The sequence below is a fragment of the Diabrotica virgifera genome, chromosome 3 (assembly GCF_917563875.1).
Source record: "Diabrotica virgifera virgifera chromosome 3, PGI_DIABVI_V3a".
NCBI lineage: Eukaryota > Metazoa > Arthropoda > Insecta > Coleoptera > Chrysomelidae > Diabrotica > Diabrotica virgifera.
Genome location: NC_065445.1, coordinates 68,975,545 through 68,991,553, shown reverse-complemented (window position 1 = coordinate 68,991,553; position 16,009 = coordinate 68,975,545). Strand labels below are relative to the sequence as shown.

At 32.6% G+C, this 16,009-nt stretch overlaps 1 protein-coding gene across 1 annotated transcript in view; it reads right to left on the bottom strand.

The window, feature by feature from the left end:
- The window catches only part of LOC126881116 (cytochrome P450 4C1-like), a 75,370-nt gene that overhangs the window by 10,983 nt on the left and 48,378 nt on the right, over positions 1-16,009 (bottom strand). Inside the window, exons 6-8 of the mRNA XM_050645170.1 lie at positions 8,238-8,364; positions 429-489; positions 172-284 (exon numbers count right to left, since the gene is read on the bottom strand). Of these exons, the coding sequence (XP_050501127.1) occupies positions 172-284; positions 429-489; positions 8,238-8,364 (301 nt within the window). The remainder of the gene's footprint in view (positions 1-171; positions 285-428; positions 490-8,237; positions 8,365-16,009) is intronic.

Below are 16,009 nucleotides of genomic sequence, written 5' to 3'. Positions count from 1 at the left end.
CACACTCCTGAAAAGGAGGTTCCTTCACCCTGAAGAGGCTCAAGCCTAAACGGGGTATAAACAACAAGTCTATATATATATTAGGGTTGTGGCACTATAGGTGGTTACTATATCGTTTCTTTGTTTCAAGGTTGTAAGAGTCAGTTTTAAAAATAACTGAACCATACTTACTGCAATAATAAAGGTGGTAACTTCGTCTTGTAATTCTTGGTCGGTAAAAGCTACGTTTTCGTCATTGGTCACTTCCATCAAATAGTCCAAAAAGGCTTTTCTTTTTAGTGGCACTAAGGAAAATATTTTATGATAAATAATTTATACATAATAATAAATAATAATGATAAAGCAGTATTGTATAATTCTGATAATATAGTAATTTATTCTTGGTTGATTTTAAAAAATATCAATGTAATACATCTGGAGGAATTTACCTTCATCGTTATCTGAACAGTTTTTTCTCTCCTCATACGCCTTTTTCTTTTCTCTTACAACCTACAACAGAATATAGAATAGTGTTTAAAATATTCATTTTTCATTTCATTTATCAACGTCCATGAGTTCATTTTCCGAATTATTATTTTTTATACAGCGTGTCCCAAAGCGTTTGGTGTCCCAAAAGTAGCGGAACGGTCGAATATTTCGAGAACTAAACATCGGATCCAAAAGCTGAAATAGCTATTTGTTTAACAAGGGAGGAAAGTGCTACTTTTCCTCCCGAGAATGAAGTCCCGACGCGTAGCGGAGGGCAGTAATCATTCAAGGGAGGAAAAGGCACTTTACTCCCATATTATATGTACATATGGTTTTTCCACCTTCCTCAAATTAATAACAAGTCATTTTTCATTTTTACTTAATTTCTTTATGTAACTAACCAACAAAATTTATTAAAACTAAAACTAACAAGTAGGTACAATATAACTGTCAACTGTCAAATATAAGTCAAATTATTAATGTAAACATTGTTAAATCAAAATAACAATTTACTGTTTTTTACCATTCTGCAAAATACTGGGTGTTTTATAAATAAACGTTAAAATGTATAGATACTTACGTAATAGAAAATAGATATTGTACAGGGCGTCAATAAGTTATATTTCATGAATGACTTCACTTTTACTTTTCCTCCCTAGGGAGGAAAAGTACAACTTTGCTCCCTACAATCAGGTCTGGAAAAGTATACTTTCGGTAGAGGTAGGTGGAAAAATACATTTTCAATAATATTTAAAAATGTATCCAACTACATCAAATATGATCCCCCACTCCATTCCCTAGAGGTGGGGTGGGGATTAACTTTGAAATCTTAAATAGAAACCTTAAGTTTTTATTTCAGATTTGGATTCCTTATGTAAAAGTAAGTAACTTTTATTCGAGACATTTTTTCGAATTACGGATAGATGGCGCTATAATCGGAAAAAACAATTTATCGTAATAACATAGGTAAATTATAGAAACGGTCTAATATCTCGAGAAATACCCTTCCAAATGAAAAACCAAAAAAACATGTGTTTATTATTTTTATTAAACGATCCTGTATTAACATCCTGTTTGAGGATTTCTCTTCAAATTTGCTCATTTTCGAGATAATGAATTTATGCAAACTCAAACGTCTTCACTTATACTACAGTGTCGCGCCCGCTTGAATAGCAATGAAGAAACAAAGGGGTTTTCGATATTGTATTGCAAAAATCTCTTCGGGATTTCATCAATAGATGTTTAAAGAATATCTACCTACCTTGGCAACACTGATATTTTCAGTTAAATGCCCGATCCAGGGATAAAAATGACCGATTTCGCAATTTTTAAATTTTTAATCGCTTATGTGTCAAAAACTGTTAACCTAAGAGAAAAGTCACTAAAGACCTTTTCTGTTTGGAATGATTCAAAAAACCCAAAAAACTTTGTTCGGTGCAAAAAAATAATTTTAGGAAAAGACCCTAATCTTTCCCCTCACCTGGCAAGGTCTTATGCTGTTCAGAATCGCCTGTCATTGTACATATTTCTTCTAAAATGACTTACTCAAACACATACATAAAGTTAAACCTTACAGGAGAAAGTTTATTTTACACCTAAACTATGCACTTTTCGATTCACCTGGTAGATACACGTGCAAGGCTGATGCCTGCCAGGTCATGGTTTTTAGCCTTGGTGTGCTATGAATTATCGATATACAAATTTCTAGCCTTACAGGAAGACCGTTAGTCGGAGGGTTCATTAGCTCTTAGACTATAATTTGAAGCTTAGAAAGCACGGTGTGCTTGATGGTGCTGAAAACGAAAATACGGTTTATTTTGAATTTTACTTAGGGACCATTGTCAAAATCGCAATTTTACCCTAAAAATAAAAAAAAAAATGAAATCACGTTTTTCTTAAAATAAAACGTTGCATTACCTATTTTTTTTTTCTATAAAACGTCTTATTCTTTGTACCCTATATTTTACCATAAACTTAATGAAAAAGCTAAATTTCAAATTTTGTCACTCAACTTTTGCGGTTAAACTTTGCAATGCAGGAATCTGCACCTTTCACTTTAAACAATTCATAACTTTTATTATAACGAGACAGAAAAATTGAAACAGGTACCATTGTCTTCAGAAAGATAAAAAATATGATACTATAAAAATTTTAGAAAAAAATATTAAAATGGAACAAAATTTTATTTATTTTTTATCTTTAGTGTAAAATTGCGATTTTGCCAATGTTGGTCCAAGTAAAATGCAAAATAAACCTAATTTTCGTTTTCAGCACCATCAAAAACATAATGTATGACAAAAATTAGCCATTCACCACACCGTGGTCATCACATCTCACAGTTTCTCGAGAAATAAGCGTTTTTGTGGTGTGCCGCTCGTCTATAAAGTCACATAACTTTTTTCCTATTGCACATTTTGACTTAAAATTTTCCAGAAAACTTCCTCACTAATAAGGTCTTTAAGATCACGCATGGAAAGTGTAACACAAAACACAACGCAGAGGAGAAAATACCCAGTATTAATTTTAATTTTTAAGTTCATTTACTTTTATGTTCATTAATAATGACTTTCACTCATAAGATGTTTTCTCACATACAATATTAAGTTATATTTGTTATGTTCTTTAGTTACTAACTTTATAAATATTGGTGTCATTGAAGTAAAAATTACTTCTGTTCACAATTTTTTACTTCTAATTTTACCTATACGTGGATAGACACTTGCCAAACAGCGTAGTCAAAAAATATAACTTATTTTATTTTGAGTCGATTTTTTGCTCGCAAGTGTATAGCAATAACTGTATAATTGACATAATACATTTGTTTGCTTTTAACTTTTGCTGATAATGTCTGCTAATAATATTCTAAGTAATGAAGCTTAAAATAGGACAAAACCTCGCAATTTTTACAGAATGGATCGATTTGCTTGAAAATTTGAGAATAAGTAGTGGATAATCCAAATATCAAAATCTATATGATGCCGAAAGGCGCTTTTACCATGGGGGTGGTTGCCACCCCATATCGAGGTGGAAATTTTTTATTATATTTTGACCACAAGAGTTGGTAAAAACATTCATTCTAAGCAAAAGACGTTTTATACATTTTTTGATAAAATTGCCCACATGATGTTCGCATCATGTTCGAAGCATATACTACCAACATTCGTCGGAGTATATTCTTTGTAATATATGCGTAGTACAAGCATAGCATGTACCTTAAAAAACATTCTAAATTTCATGTTCTTTGCATATACTTCAAAGAATATTTTCGTATCTACCGAATATACTGAGCACATTCGTGTACGTAGTATCTCTGAATATACGTAAAAGTTTATTCTTAGAATACACCTTTATCGAATATTCTTAACACATACTTATAAGTACATTCCTAACACATACTTATAAGTAGATACTTTTAAAATATCTTAAAAATAATATGTATGTATAGTAGGTAGGAAGCATAATATTAGCCTTATAGATTATCAACTTCGTTATTTTTTAGAATAATAAAATTAATAAAATTTTTGTATGTAGGTATAGTATTGGACGAATTTCATTTCAAAATTGTTGTATGGTAAAAAAGTTTAAACATTAATTGTGTTAACGTTTATTATTAAAAATTCGTTTTTATAATTGAAATGACTTTACCATTTCGATGAGTTTATCATGAGTATTTTAAAATCGTTGGAATTTGAATTTAGGTACATTCAATTCAATATTCAACCCACAACCAAAGGCTTTGGTGTTGCCAACCGTTGAATAAGCTTTTTCCGTCAACATACCTTAAAAATTCCCACTTTAAAAAAAATTCCCTCCTGTTGACAAAATCTAAGAAGATATGTTTAATTATTTTCAAATATTTTGTTTTTTTTTAAATAATTTGGACTGGAGAAAAAATTCCCTTTTGAGTTAACTTTTTCCTTTTATCACCTTTTATGTTGAAAATTCCCTCAGAAAGGGAAATTTCCCTCCGTTTGGCAACACTATAACCACCGATGCATCGTTGTTTTGTTCGGTGACCAAACAAACTGCAAACGGTCACACGGCCAGTCCGCCAGCCTTTTCCTACCTGAATAAAGGGTTAGGAAACAATGAAACAAAGGTAAAATATGAAAACGAAAACAGGCATTATTTGTATCTGTATCCATAGATAAGAGGGTGTCTGTATCTATGCAGTGTTAAGGAAGAAGACGAATAATAAGGTACTATTAGGACTAAAGAACATATAGTCCGTCCGCTATAACTTTTCCCATGCGGTACGATTCATTTTCAATCAAATTAAGTCAAAACATAAATTGAAACGAACGTCGATGTGTATATACATTTTGTATACTGTATACTATATACTACACACATCGACGTACGTTTCACTTTCTGTTTTGACTTAATTTGATTGAAAATGAATCGTACCGCATGGGAAAAGTTATAGCGGACAGACTATACATAATCTCTTTATTTTGTTTGCGGTGCTTCAAAATATTATATTCTATTTTGGTAACTCAATATTACTTAAATAGTAGGTATCTAGGTAAGTAGTACATAATATGTATACCTAAGTATATAAATTTTAGTTACTTATACATAGTTTAGTTTAGCTAAATATTATATAATAATTTATATAAATAACTAAAATATATAAATATGTACCAACTCACTTTTTAAGTAATATTGTAGAATGTAGGTACTAACTATACATTCTCATATGCAATTAGAATATGTAAATATAATAGGTATTTGGTAGAACCAGTAAAACCTAAGATGAGATTAGGTGACGCTGAAAACATACTTCTGAGTAACATAGCACTTTCTAGAATATTCTTAAAAATATATATTCTTCCCATACAAAGATGTGCGGTAGTACGTTCTAAGTATATAAATAGAAGGTTTATAACACTTCCTTGGAATATTCTAAAAAGTACGTTCTTGGTATAAACTAAAAAGATGTGCGGTAGTACGTCCTAAGTATATAAATAGAAGGTTTATAGCACTTCCTTGAAATGTTCTAAAAAGTATATTCTTGGTATATACTGAAAAGAAGTGCGGTAGTACATTTTAAGTATTTACATAGAACGTTTAAGTACTGTAATGTAGTATATACTCAGTATCTGCTCTGCACATTCGCAATGGTAATTACGCATATTCTCAGTATATAGTTTTTCTGAAAAGTATGTTCTATGAATCTACTAAGAACATGAAATTGTTATGTGGGTAATATTTTCGATTTATTCGCTATCGAAAGTGTAAGTTTTATATCGAAAAAATCAATGTTTTTAAATAAGTTTTCTGCTGATAACTCCAAAAGTTTTCGTTTTATCAAAACAACTTTACTTAACAAAAATGTAGCTTTTAAAAAAATAGACAAAACCGTTTTTTAAATTTTCTTTAAGACCAATAGTAATCGAGCTATAGGTACTTTATTATATGTTTGCTCTTCTTCGTGAAATGCTAATATTGTGGTTTCAAAGTCAAAAGACTGAAAAACTATGCATTTTTCGAGGATAACTTGTTCAACTAATTTAAAATATTTAAAAATATTTATCTTCAAAAATAACAAAAAATGTCTCTAGCTCAAAAATTAAGTGACATAATGAAAAGAATATCAGTCCTTATTTTTTTCAGCAAAAAAAGTGATCGGAAGCTACCCCCTAATCACCACCCTAATTAAAATTAGTCATTGACCTTATTTGATCTTCTTTATTTATTTATTATTAATAGGTCCTAGAAGTTTGACCGACTAAGAATGATTAGTTTTTAAAAAAATGGAGTTAAAAGCGAATAACGAATTTTTGTAGCTTGGAATGAAATGGCTTTTTCTTCAGAATAGAAAGATTAGCATCAGAGATACGTAAAAATGATATGAATATATGAAATATGAAATTATAGTCTATTTAATTCCCAAGAACTTGGTTTGCAAAAATGTTGTCTACGGCAAAAATTGAGTGAGCTATTGACAATTAAATCTTGTAATAACATGCAAAAACCACCTTTACCAACCCTTTCAAAGTCACCTCTTTTTGCGACTGAGGATTTTAAAAAGATTTAATATTAATAGGGTTATAGATCTTGTAAAAACCTACAAAATTATTTTTTACCAAACTTTCTAAGATAAAAACTAAAAAAGTTACGGTTAAAAAATCAATATACTTTTTTGAAAAAAAAGGAGAAATCCAATTGGAAGCATAATAATGTAAGTTAGTGGTGTTTTTAGTCATTGGCCTTATTTATTCTTCTTTATTTATATATTATTAATAGATTCTAGAAGTTTGACTGGCTTAGAATGATCAGTTTTTAAGAAACTGGAGTTAAAAGCGATAAAACTGGTGATACAATTAAAAAATTTCAACCTCCGAGATTGGGTGGCAAACACCCCCATGGTAAAAGCGCCTTTCGGCATCATATAGATTTTGATCCTTGGACTATTCACTACTTATTCTTAAATTTTCAAGCAAATCGATCCATTCTGTAAAAATTGCGAGGAGAAAAGCTTCGGTTCCTGGCCTATAAGTAATCTGTAACGAGTGTAATGTTTCTCGTTTCATAATTATTTTATTCTAATTTCTTTTAATTTTATTCATTTGTGAACTTTCGGTTTTGTTGTTATATCTAGATATTGTTACAACTTCAAAATACTAATAAATCAAAGTACATACATATCGGACTAACAAAAAAAAGAATGTGTGTGTACTTTGTACGCACGTAAGAAGTTATACTTCTATTATATGATTATATGATTATAAACGAAATTAATATACTTTTTATTTATATTTTATTTAAATATTAAATTAATTTATACTTACTACTTCTCAAACATTTTTATTAAAACAGTGCCAAAAATTAAAATAATAAAAAAATAAAACACACACAAACACATTAAAAATGCCACAAATGATTTCTGAACATTAATTGTCGGAAAAATTTTTAACTAAATACGTATTTTCTGAAAATAAAATTATATAATAATATACTTACAATCATAAAATGTATAAAAAAAAAATAAAAAAAATAAAAGTTTCTATTGGGATTCGAACCAACTTACCACGCGGCTGGTATTTGCGTTTTCACTCGCATTAAAATTTAGCCACAGAGGCAGCTTGTCTTTACGTGCGAAGATCGTCTAACTAAACAGATTACCCTTTTGACATTTTTAACTTATGTAAATCAAATTATTTTGATTTTGAATTGAAATGATTTAGAATTGAAAAAATACAACAAAACATAGAGTAAGAAGAATCAAATTATGTAAATAAAAGTATTACATACTACTTATGTATTTTGGTAGGTTCAAGGTAGGTATCGGAGCCCGTATAACGACTAATAAATTTCGCAATCACTTGAGTCGTGCAAAGTGGCTATGCTCAAATATCATAACAAAATTTGATCAACTATTTATAACACTTACCAGTGAAAGATTCTTTAGCTTTGAATAAGCGAGATCTGCGGCACTCATACTAGGCACAGTTTGATGCGCTTCTATGTAAATAAGTCCAAAAATATAATATGAAAACTATTTAAAAAGGCAGTATAACCATTAACTAACTTTTTGTTTGTTGTTTCTCTTCCTACAAATTTTAAAACGCAACAAGCATACATTATAACCAAACACAGTCCCACAGCTGTGCCACAGCTGCCATATTGGATAATTTTTGTCATGTCATTTGAACATCCAATCAGAACAAAGTTATAATGCGCATGCGCCCGGTCGCTAGGTTTTCCCATATAAAATTTCACCGTCATTACGCCCGTAAAGAAGTATAACTTCAAAAATTACTTACTCTGCCAGTAAAATCTCTCATTCCTTTTACAATGTTGCGACTTTCTTTTCCAAGCGGAGATAAATTAAAAATAAAATCATTTTGGTACCATAAAACAAAAATTCGTAGAAACACTATTTCCATTATCCTGAAATATGAAAATTTATAGCGATATTTTGATCAAGCATAGTTTAATCCAGATTGAGAGACTTGCACACAATGCACATTCCTTGAGATTGACATTTGGGTGATACAATTCAATGAGGCGAAGAGGATTAAGTCATGTAAGCAGGAATTACTCTACCCCGCTCCGATGCTCCAGGCTATTCACTTCCCTCGATACCACTTTGATCCCTCTAGGGGCTCTATATTAGCACAGTGATTGTCATGTGGGAGCCCTGGGCACAAGGACTCCCACACGAAATGAAAAAAATGCAATAAAGCAGACACTATTACATGAAAGATCTTTCTGAATATCTGGTTTGAAAGAACACAATAATGATATCAAATCACACAGAAGTAAAAAACTTCGTTTGTATAATGGTATAAAAAGTTTATTAAAAACTATTAAAATGTCATCCAAATGGATTGCAAAACCTTTTCGATCTAAATGAGATCATCTTCAGCAGTGCCGGTTTAACCTAACTTCGGGCCCTGGGCGCTGGAGGTTTAGGGGCCCCATTCATTGCTATTCGTTGTCAGTTTTTTAACAAGGAAACACCTGCATTAACTATAAAGGTTTATTGTAAAATCCATAAAATATTTTTTTAAACAAGCAAGAAGAATAGCCAACGTAAAAAATAATCCCGGGCCGGCGTAGCTCAGGCGGTAGTATGCTTGACTTGGGTGCTGGTAGGCCGGGGTTCAAATCACAGCGTCGGCAAGAACAACTAGACATTTTTAAAATGTCTATAGGCCCCAGGTCGACTCAGTCTGAATAAAATGAGTACCTTGGGTAAAACCAGGGGAAATACCTAATAAGCAGGATCAAATATTCACAGTAAAACAGATCTTGAGCAAAGCATGGGAACACGATATTGATGTTCACAACGTGTTTGTAGACTTCAAACAGGCATACGACTCAGTCAAAAGGAACAAACTATACTATATATTGGCTGAATTGTCAATACCACACAAGTTAATAAGACTCATTAAAGCCACAATGGATGAAACTCAGGCATGTGTACGAATACAAAACCACCGGACAGACTTTTTTAACATTTCGCAGGGACTAAAACAGGGAGATGGGCTGGCCCCAACATTGTTTAACCTGGCACTGGAGTATGCGGTTAGGCAAATGCAAACTGGACGAGGAAATCTACTGACCAACCGAACGGTTCAACTGGCCGCTTATGCTGATGATATTAATATTATGAGTAGAACATCAACAGGAGCACAGGAAACATATGCAGAGTTAAAAACACAAACAAAAATGCTAGGTCTGGAAATTAACACAGAAAAAACAAAAATAATGACTCAGACGAGAAGAAATATAGTCCCAGAAAACATTATACATGAAGATGACATTGAAACGGTTGAAAAGTTTACATACCTGGGAGTAGAAATATATGCCGACGGATCAGAAGATGGAGAAATAAGGAAGAGAATAACGCAGGCAAACAGAGCTTATTTTGCCCTCTCCCATATATTTCAGTCAAAAAGTGTCCACCGAAATACAAAGATGAGAATCTATAAAACCTTAATTCGACCAATAACATGCTATGGCAGTGAAGTCTGGGTGCTGAAAGAAACATCCAAAAACAAACTCGACACATTCGAAAGGAAAGTACTTAGGAGAATACTAGGACCTGTGAGGGAAAACGGAATCTTCAGAAGTCGATACAACAACGAGCTTTATCAACTTTATAAGGAAACGCCCCTGTCAGACTTCATTAGATTACAAAGATTGCAATGGGCCGGACATGTGATAAGAATGGGAGAGGATAGGCTACCAAAACGAGCACTGAATGCTAGAATGCAAGGAAAGAGACCGGTTGGGAAGCCACGAAAGCGCTGGGAAGACACAGTAAACAGCGACGCACAAGCCCTTTTAGGAGTCCGTGTATGGAGAAGAGCAGCCACAGACAGGCAAGGGTGGAGGCAAAAAATAAAGGAGGCCAAGGCTCAATTTGGGCTGTAGTGCCGTAGAAGAAGAATACCTAATAGGCGGTTGAAGCGTATCACTGGCCCTGTTACCCTCCTTGTAAGGCGCGTCAGCAGTATAAAACGGGAGACTATTATTATAAAAAATATTCCAAAAAAATACATTTGAAAACATAAATCACAAACAGAAAGTTTCACAAAACAACACATGACAAACAAAAAACATATTCTAAAAAATACAAAAAGACAAAAGTTAGATCACTTTTTTTCTTGACTTGGCATTCGCAAACTGCCATAATATAATATTATCACGATTCAGTTTCTTCAGTTCTTCATTCTCTATATACAATAGTGATAATGCGTCTAGGTTTTCTTGACCCAAATTTGACCTTAAAAAAGACCGCTCGTCTGATGCATTAGAAATTAGTATCGTCAAATAAATTTGCAGTTAAAATATTTAGAAAAGTTGCCTTTACATCCTGGATGACATCAAATTTTTCATAAAATGTATGTTTATTTAAATTTTGGCATAACGTTACAAAATGGGTAATTTCATTATTTCAATATTTCTCGCATAAATATTAATTGACGTCTTGACTTCTTTATCTAGCGTAAAAGAACATCTAAAAGCTGATGTTACACCCTTGTAGCATTCAATTCTCTTTAAAAGATCTTGAGTAATATTGCCACATATTATAATATTAAATACTTCAATTCTGAATATCTCTTGCCCCTATAAAATGATTTGACTTTCACCTGCTTCTTCGAAAAATGTTTTTATTTTCTTTATTCTTCGAAGGTCAGTTGTATAGTAGATGTTTGAGATATCCTCGCCTTCGCAAAAGAAAGTTTTCGCTTCTTGTTCAATTTCACTAAACTTATTTCTTACGTCCAACAAAGCTCAAAAGATATGTCATTAATTCTACTACATTGACACGTTTAAGCCCACAGTTTCTAACGTTTTGCTTGTTGCATTCACTCGTTCCAAAATTCTTGCCCAAATCAGTGTCAATAGAGCTGTCTCAAAGGTATCCATTTTATTGTACAGTGCCTTGGCTTCACTTCTATCTGCTGATTTTTCATCTCTATTATTGTTTAACTGGAAAAAATATGTTTGATGGATCCGTAGTTTTTAAATACTTAATGCATTTACAGCGTCAAGTCGGGCGGACCATCTAGTTTGCATTAATCTTTTTACACAACATTTGCTGCTTTCTTTCAGTAAATTCCACCTTTGAGGAGAAGCCGAAAAAAACGTGTAGACACTTTGAACAGTTCTGAAATAACTAGTTGCTTCCAAGCTGGATTCACATGCAAAATTCACTACAATTCGAAACATCTTTCTGACAACTTTCTGTAGTTTTTGGAAAAGGGCCCCGCCACAAACATTGACACGGGGCCCCTGTGGGGCTAGGCTACGCCACTGTGTATAGGCGTGAAGAGATGTAACAATAGAACATGGCGTTTGCAGTGTATTGGCGTATCTGCATATGAGATTATTTTCGGAAAATATGTAGATTATTTAGCGACTTTACCTTTTTATAATTAAGAGGAACGGGCCAATTCGGGCCCCTCCGGGGCCCGGGCCCCTGGGCGCCCGCCCCATGCGCCCAGTGGATAAACCGGCACTGATCTTCAGTGCGTTCTGCTTAGTAGATGAAACTAGCACACTATTAAAATTGGTAACATCGAGATATATGATTTACATGTTAATATTATGATAAATATAGCGACTACAAGTCGATGTTAAAAGAATAGTGCTCAAAGGGCAACATGGTTTCCTGCTCGAATAGAACGTGTGGTTCTTGCCAGTTTAATGAACCAACTGTTGGTCTGTGTCCATTGAACTGGAAAGAACCACACGTTCTATTCGAGCAGGGAACCATGTTGCCCTTTGAGCACTATTCTTTTAACATCGACTTGTAGTCGCTATATTTATCATAATATTAACATGTAAAGTAAATCATATATCTCGATCTTCACTATTAACCTTTAACTACACGCGCTGGCGTACTTTGTACGCCAGATATAAGAATTCTATTGGAAATATATTTAAAAATTTAATTTTTGACCTTGCTTATTTCTCTAACCTATCACTGGAATATGCTTTACAATTTGGTTTTATTTTCGTTATAATCGGCGTTCTGGAAAGATCGTAATTTACATTTTATTATTTGTTGTTTCCGGTGGTGGACAATATACCCCAGGATTATATTACTATAAGTCGTAATATAAGTACACATTTTAATTGTTTTTTAGTCATTATGGCAAAAAATATATTTTTCTTTGTAAACATTACTTTTTCTCCTGTAAAAAATCACATTTAAAAAAATTTTTTATTAGTAATTTTATTTATCATGGAATCCAGTTATTCCATGATAACATAAACATGAGCTCACGATCGTGTGAGCCGGTCACGAAAGGGATATACATTGAGTAGTAATGGAGGCAATACATCCATGCCAAACTCCTCTCTTGATTTCAATTTCTGGACTGGGTTCATTATCGATTACAATTTGTGCTCCTTGATTCCAGTAGGTAAAGTTTTATTATTCGTAAGTCCCTTTTATCAATGTTTCTTGTCTTTGGACTAATTTTTCATGTCTTTTTTTGTCAAATAGTTTTTCAAAATCAACATAAAAACATGCATATCCACATTCATATCCATACATCTTTGAGCTATCACATTAAAAGCAAATAACGCCTGTCTGGTTCTTAGTCGGTTTCTGAACCCACACTAACTATCATATCTATTTCTTTTTCCAATTTTTTATTTATACGACCATGTATTATTTTCAAGAATAATTTAAGAACATTACTTATTAACGATATTGATCTGTATTCACTGCAGTCTTTAGCATTTGCATTTTTAAGGATAGCACAAAAGGTGGAGAGTAACCATTGTTTCGGTATGTGTACTGTTTTTTATATTGTGTTAAACAAGTCTACTAAACTTACGTGCATAGAAATCGACCCACTTAAAAATTTGGTCATTTTTGATGTCTCATACTTCCTAAACCTGTTGGCCGATTTAAGTTATTTTTTGAACATGTAATAGCCCGATTCTTTAACAATACCACTGTAATAATATTGTTGTTAAACAGGTAAATTTTCATTGTATACCTGGTGTACCAATCAAACTGTGTTTTTTGCTCAAAGTTCGCATCACCCTGTGGAATATTCTAGCATTTATAAAATACTGAAGTTAAAACCCAACTATAGCCTCTGGTTTTCTTAACATTCTGTTTTTTGATTCATTCGTTTATGTTGGATAATAAAAAAGTTAGGTACTTTAACAACTACACACGTTCTTCGTCAATACATGGTGTTTCTAAATAAGTGCGACAAACTTTAAGGGATAACTCTGCATGAAAAAATAATGACAGTTGGCTTTATAAACGTATGTCCGCGAATGTTTCGTTTCAGAGATACGGGATGTTGAATTTTTTCTTACAAACTGACGATTTATTTTATTGCTTTAACCTTTAACTACACGCGCTGGCGTACTTTGTACGCCAGATATAAGAATTCTACTGGAAATATATTTAAAAATTTAATTTTTGACCTTGCTTATTTTTCTAACCTATCACTGGAATGTGCTTTACAATTTGGTTTTAGTTTCGTTATAATCGGCGTTCTGGAAAGATCGTAATTTACATTTTATTATTTGTTGTTTCCGGTGGTGGACAATATACCCCAGGATTATATTACTATAAGTCGTAATATAAGTACATATTTTAATTGTTTTTTAGTCATTATGGCAAAAAATATATTTTTCTTTGTAAACATTACTTTTTCTCCTGTAAAAAATCACATTTAAAAAAATTTTTTATTAGTAATTTTATTTATCATGGAATCCAGTTATTCCATGATTCCAGTTATAAATCCCAATTGGCTTACTGAAAAGGAACTCCAAGTATTCACTGATACCGAATAAGGTTTATAACAAACAACTAAGTGTATTTTTTCAAAAAAAATTAAACAAATCCGCTGTTTTTAAGAGGAAACAGTAGCGATCAACAGGTAGCGAAAACGCGTTCCAAGATTGCGGCTGTAATTTTGAATATTTTTTCGAGATATTTGGCACATGTATTCGTAATATAATAAAGAATGGCGGTACAGAGCTCAATTTGAAAAATATATTAATCTGTGGAAATTACTCTGTAATTAAATACAATATTAAAAAAACGAGCCTGTAGCGCCATTAAGAAGAACAAAAAAATACACTTTCTTCAAATAAACTTTTTTATCCGATGCCTAGATTTTGTGTCATTTTGGAACTACTAAAATTTTTTATTTCATTAGTAGTTCCAAAATGACACAAAATCTAGCCATCGGATAAAAAAGTTTATTTGAAGAAAGTGTATTTTTTTGTTCTTCTTAATGGCGGTACAGGTTCGTTTTTTAAATATTGTATTTAGTTACAGAGTAATTTCCACATATTAATATATTTTTCAAATTGGGCTCTGTACCGCCATTTTTTATTATATTACGAATACGTGTGCCAAATATCTCGAAAAAATATTCAAAATTATAGCCGCAATCTTGGAACGCGTTTTGGCTACCTGTTGATCGCTACTGTATTACCTTAAGTGTATTTTCTTGTGGCGTACAAAGTACGCCACGCGTGTAGTTATGTTATAACTTGATGCGCGGGTAGTTAAAGGTTAAACAGATCATTGAGAAAACGAAACTCAGAAGAGGAAAAGCATATTTTGCGTTTATCGACTTACAAAAAGCGTTTGATCTTGTTCCTCGGCAAAAAGTATGGTCGCTCCTGGAACAAATAGGAATAGCAACCAAACTAAGGAAAAATATCGAATGTCTATCCAAAAATACGACGAATTGTGTTATAACTAGAAACCTCAAGTCAGAAAATTTTATAACAAAAGATGGTCTACGATAGGGAGGAGGACTAAGCCCAACATTGTTTACGTTGTTTATGGACGAAATAATTAAAAAATGTAGTCAGAAAACAAAACACCTATTTGTAGGATACAAAAACTTACAACCGATCGAAATAGCAGAATGTGCTTTTGCAGATGACATCGTTATAATGGCAGCAAAAGAAAAGGACCTACAAGAAAACTTACAAACGTGGAGTGAAATATTAGAAGAAAGTGGCATGAAACTAAACCTAACAAAAACAAAAGTGATGGTAATAGCAGAAACTAAAGAAAACGTGAGTATACAGATCAATGGTATACAAATACGACAAGTTGAACGCTTCGAATACCTAGGTGTAAAAATTGAAGATTCAGGTCAACAAGGTTTAGAAATTGATAAACGTATAGAGAAAGCAATAAATTCATATTATGCAATGAGCACAACTTTTATAGGAAAAAAGGAAATAGCGCAAAGTACAAAAATGAAAGTATTTAAGGCAATGTGAGCGGCCGTGGGTAACGGCATAAACGCTGGCCTCATACGCCAGTAGACGTGGGTTCGATCCCTGCCAAAGACAAACCATTTTCATTTCCAATAATGACACGAGCCGTCTCGTGCCTCGGAGAGTACGTTAAGCCGTCGGTCCCCCTGGGCTAGTGTACATCGACACTAGTTACTTGAAACAGTATTAAAGATGTAATTGGCGCTGGAACTATCCGAAAGGATCTCCCCGGCAAAAATGCCATACGATATTATTATTATTTAAGGCAATATATAGACCCATACTCACCTTCGGTTGTGAA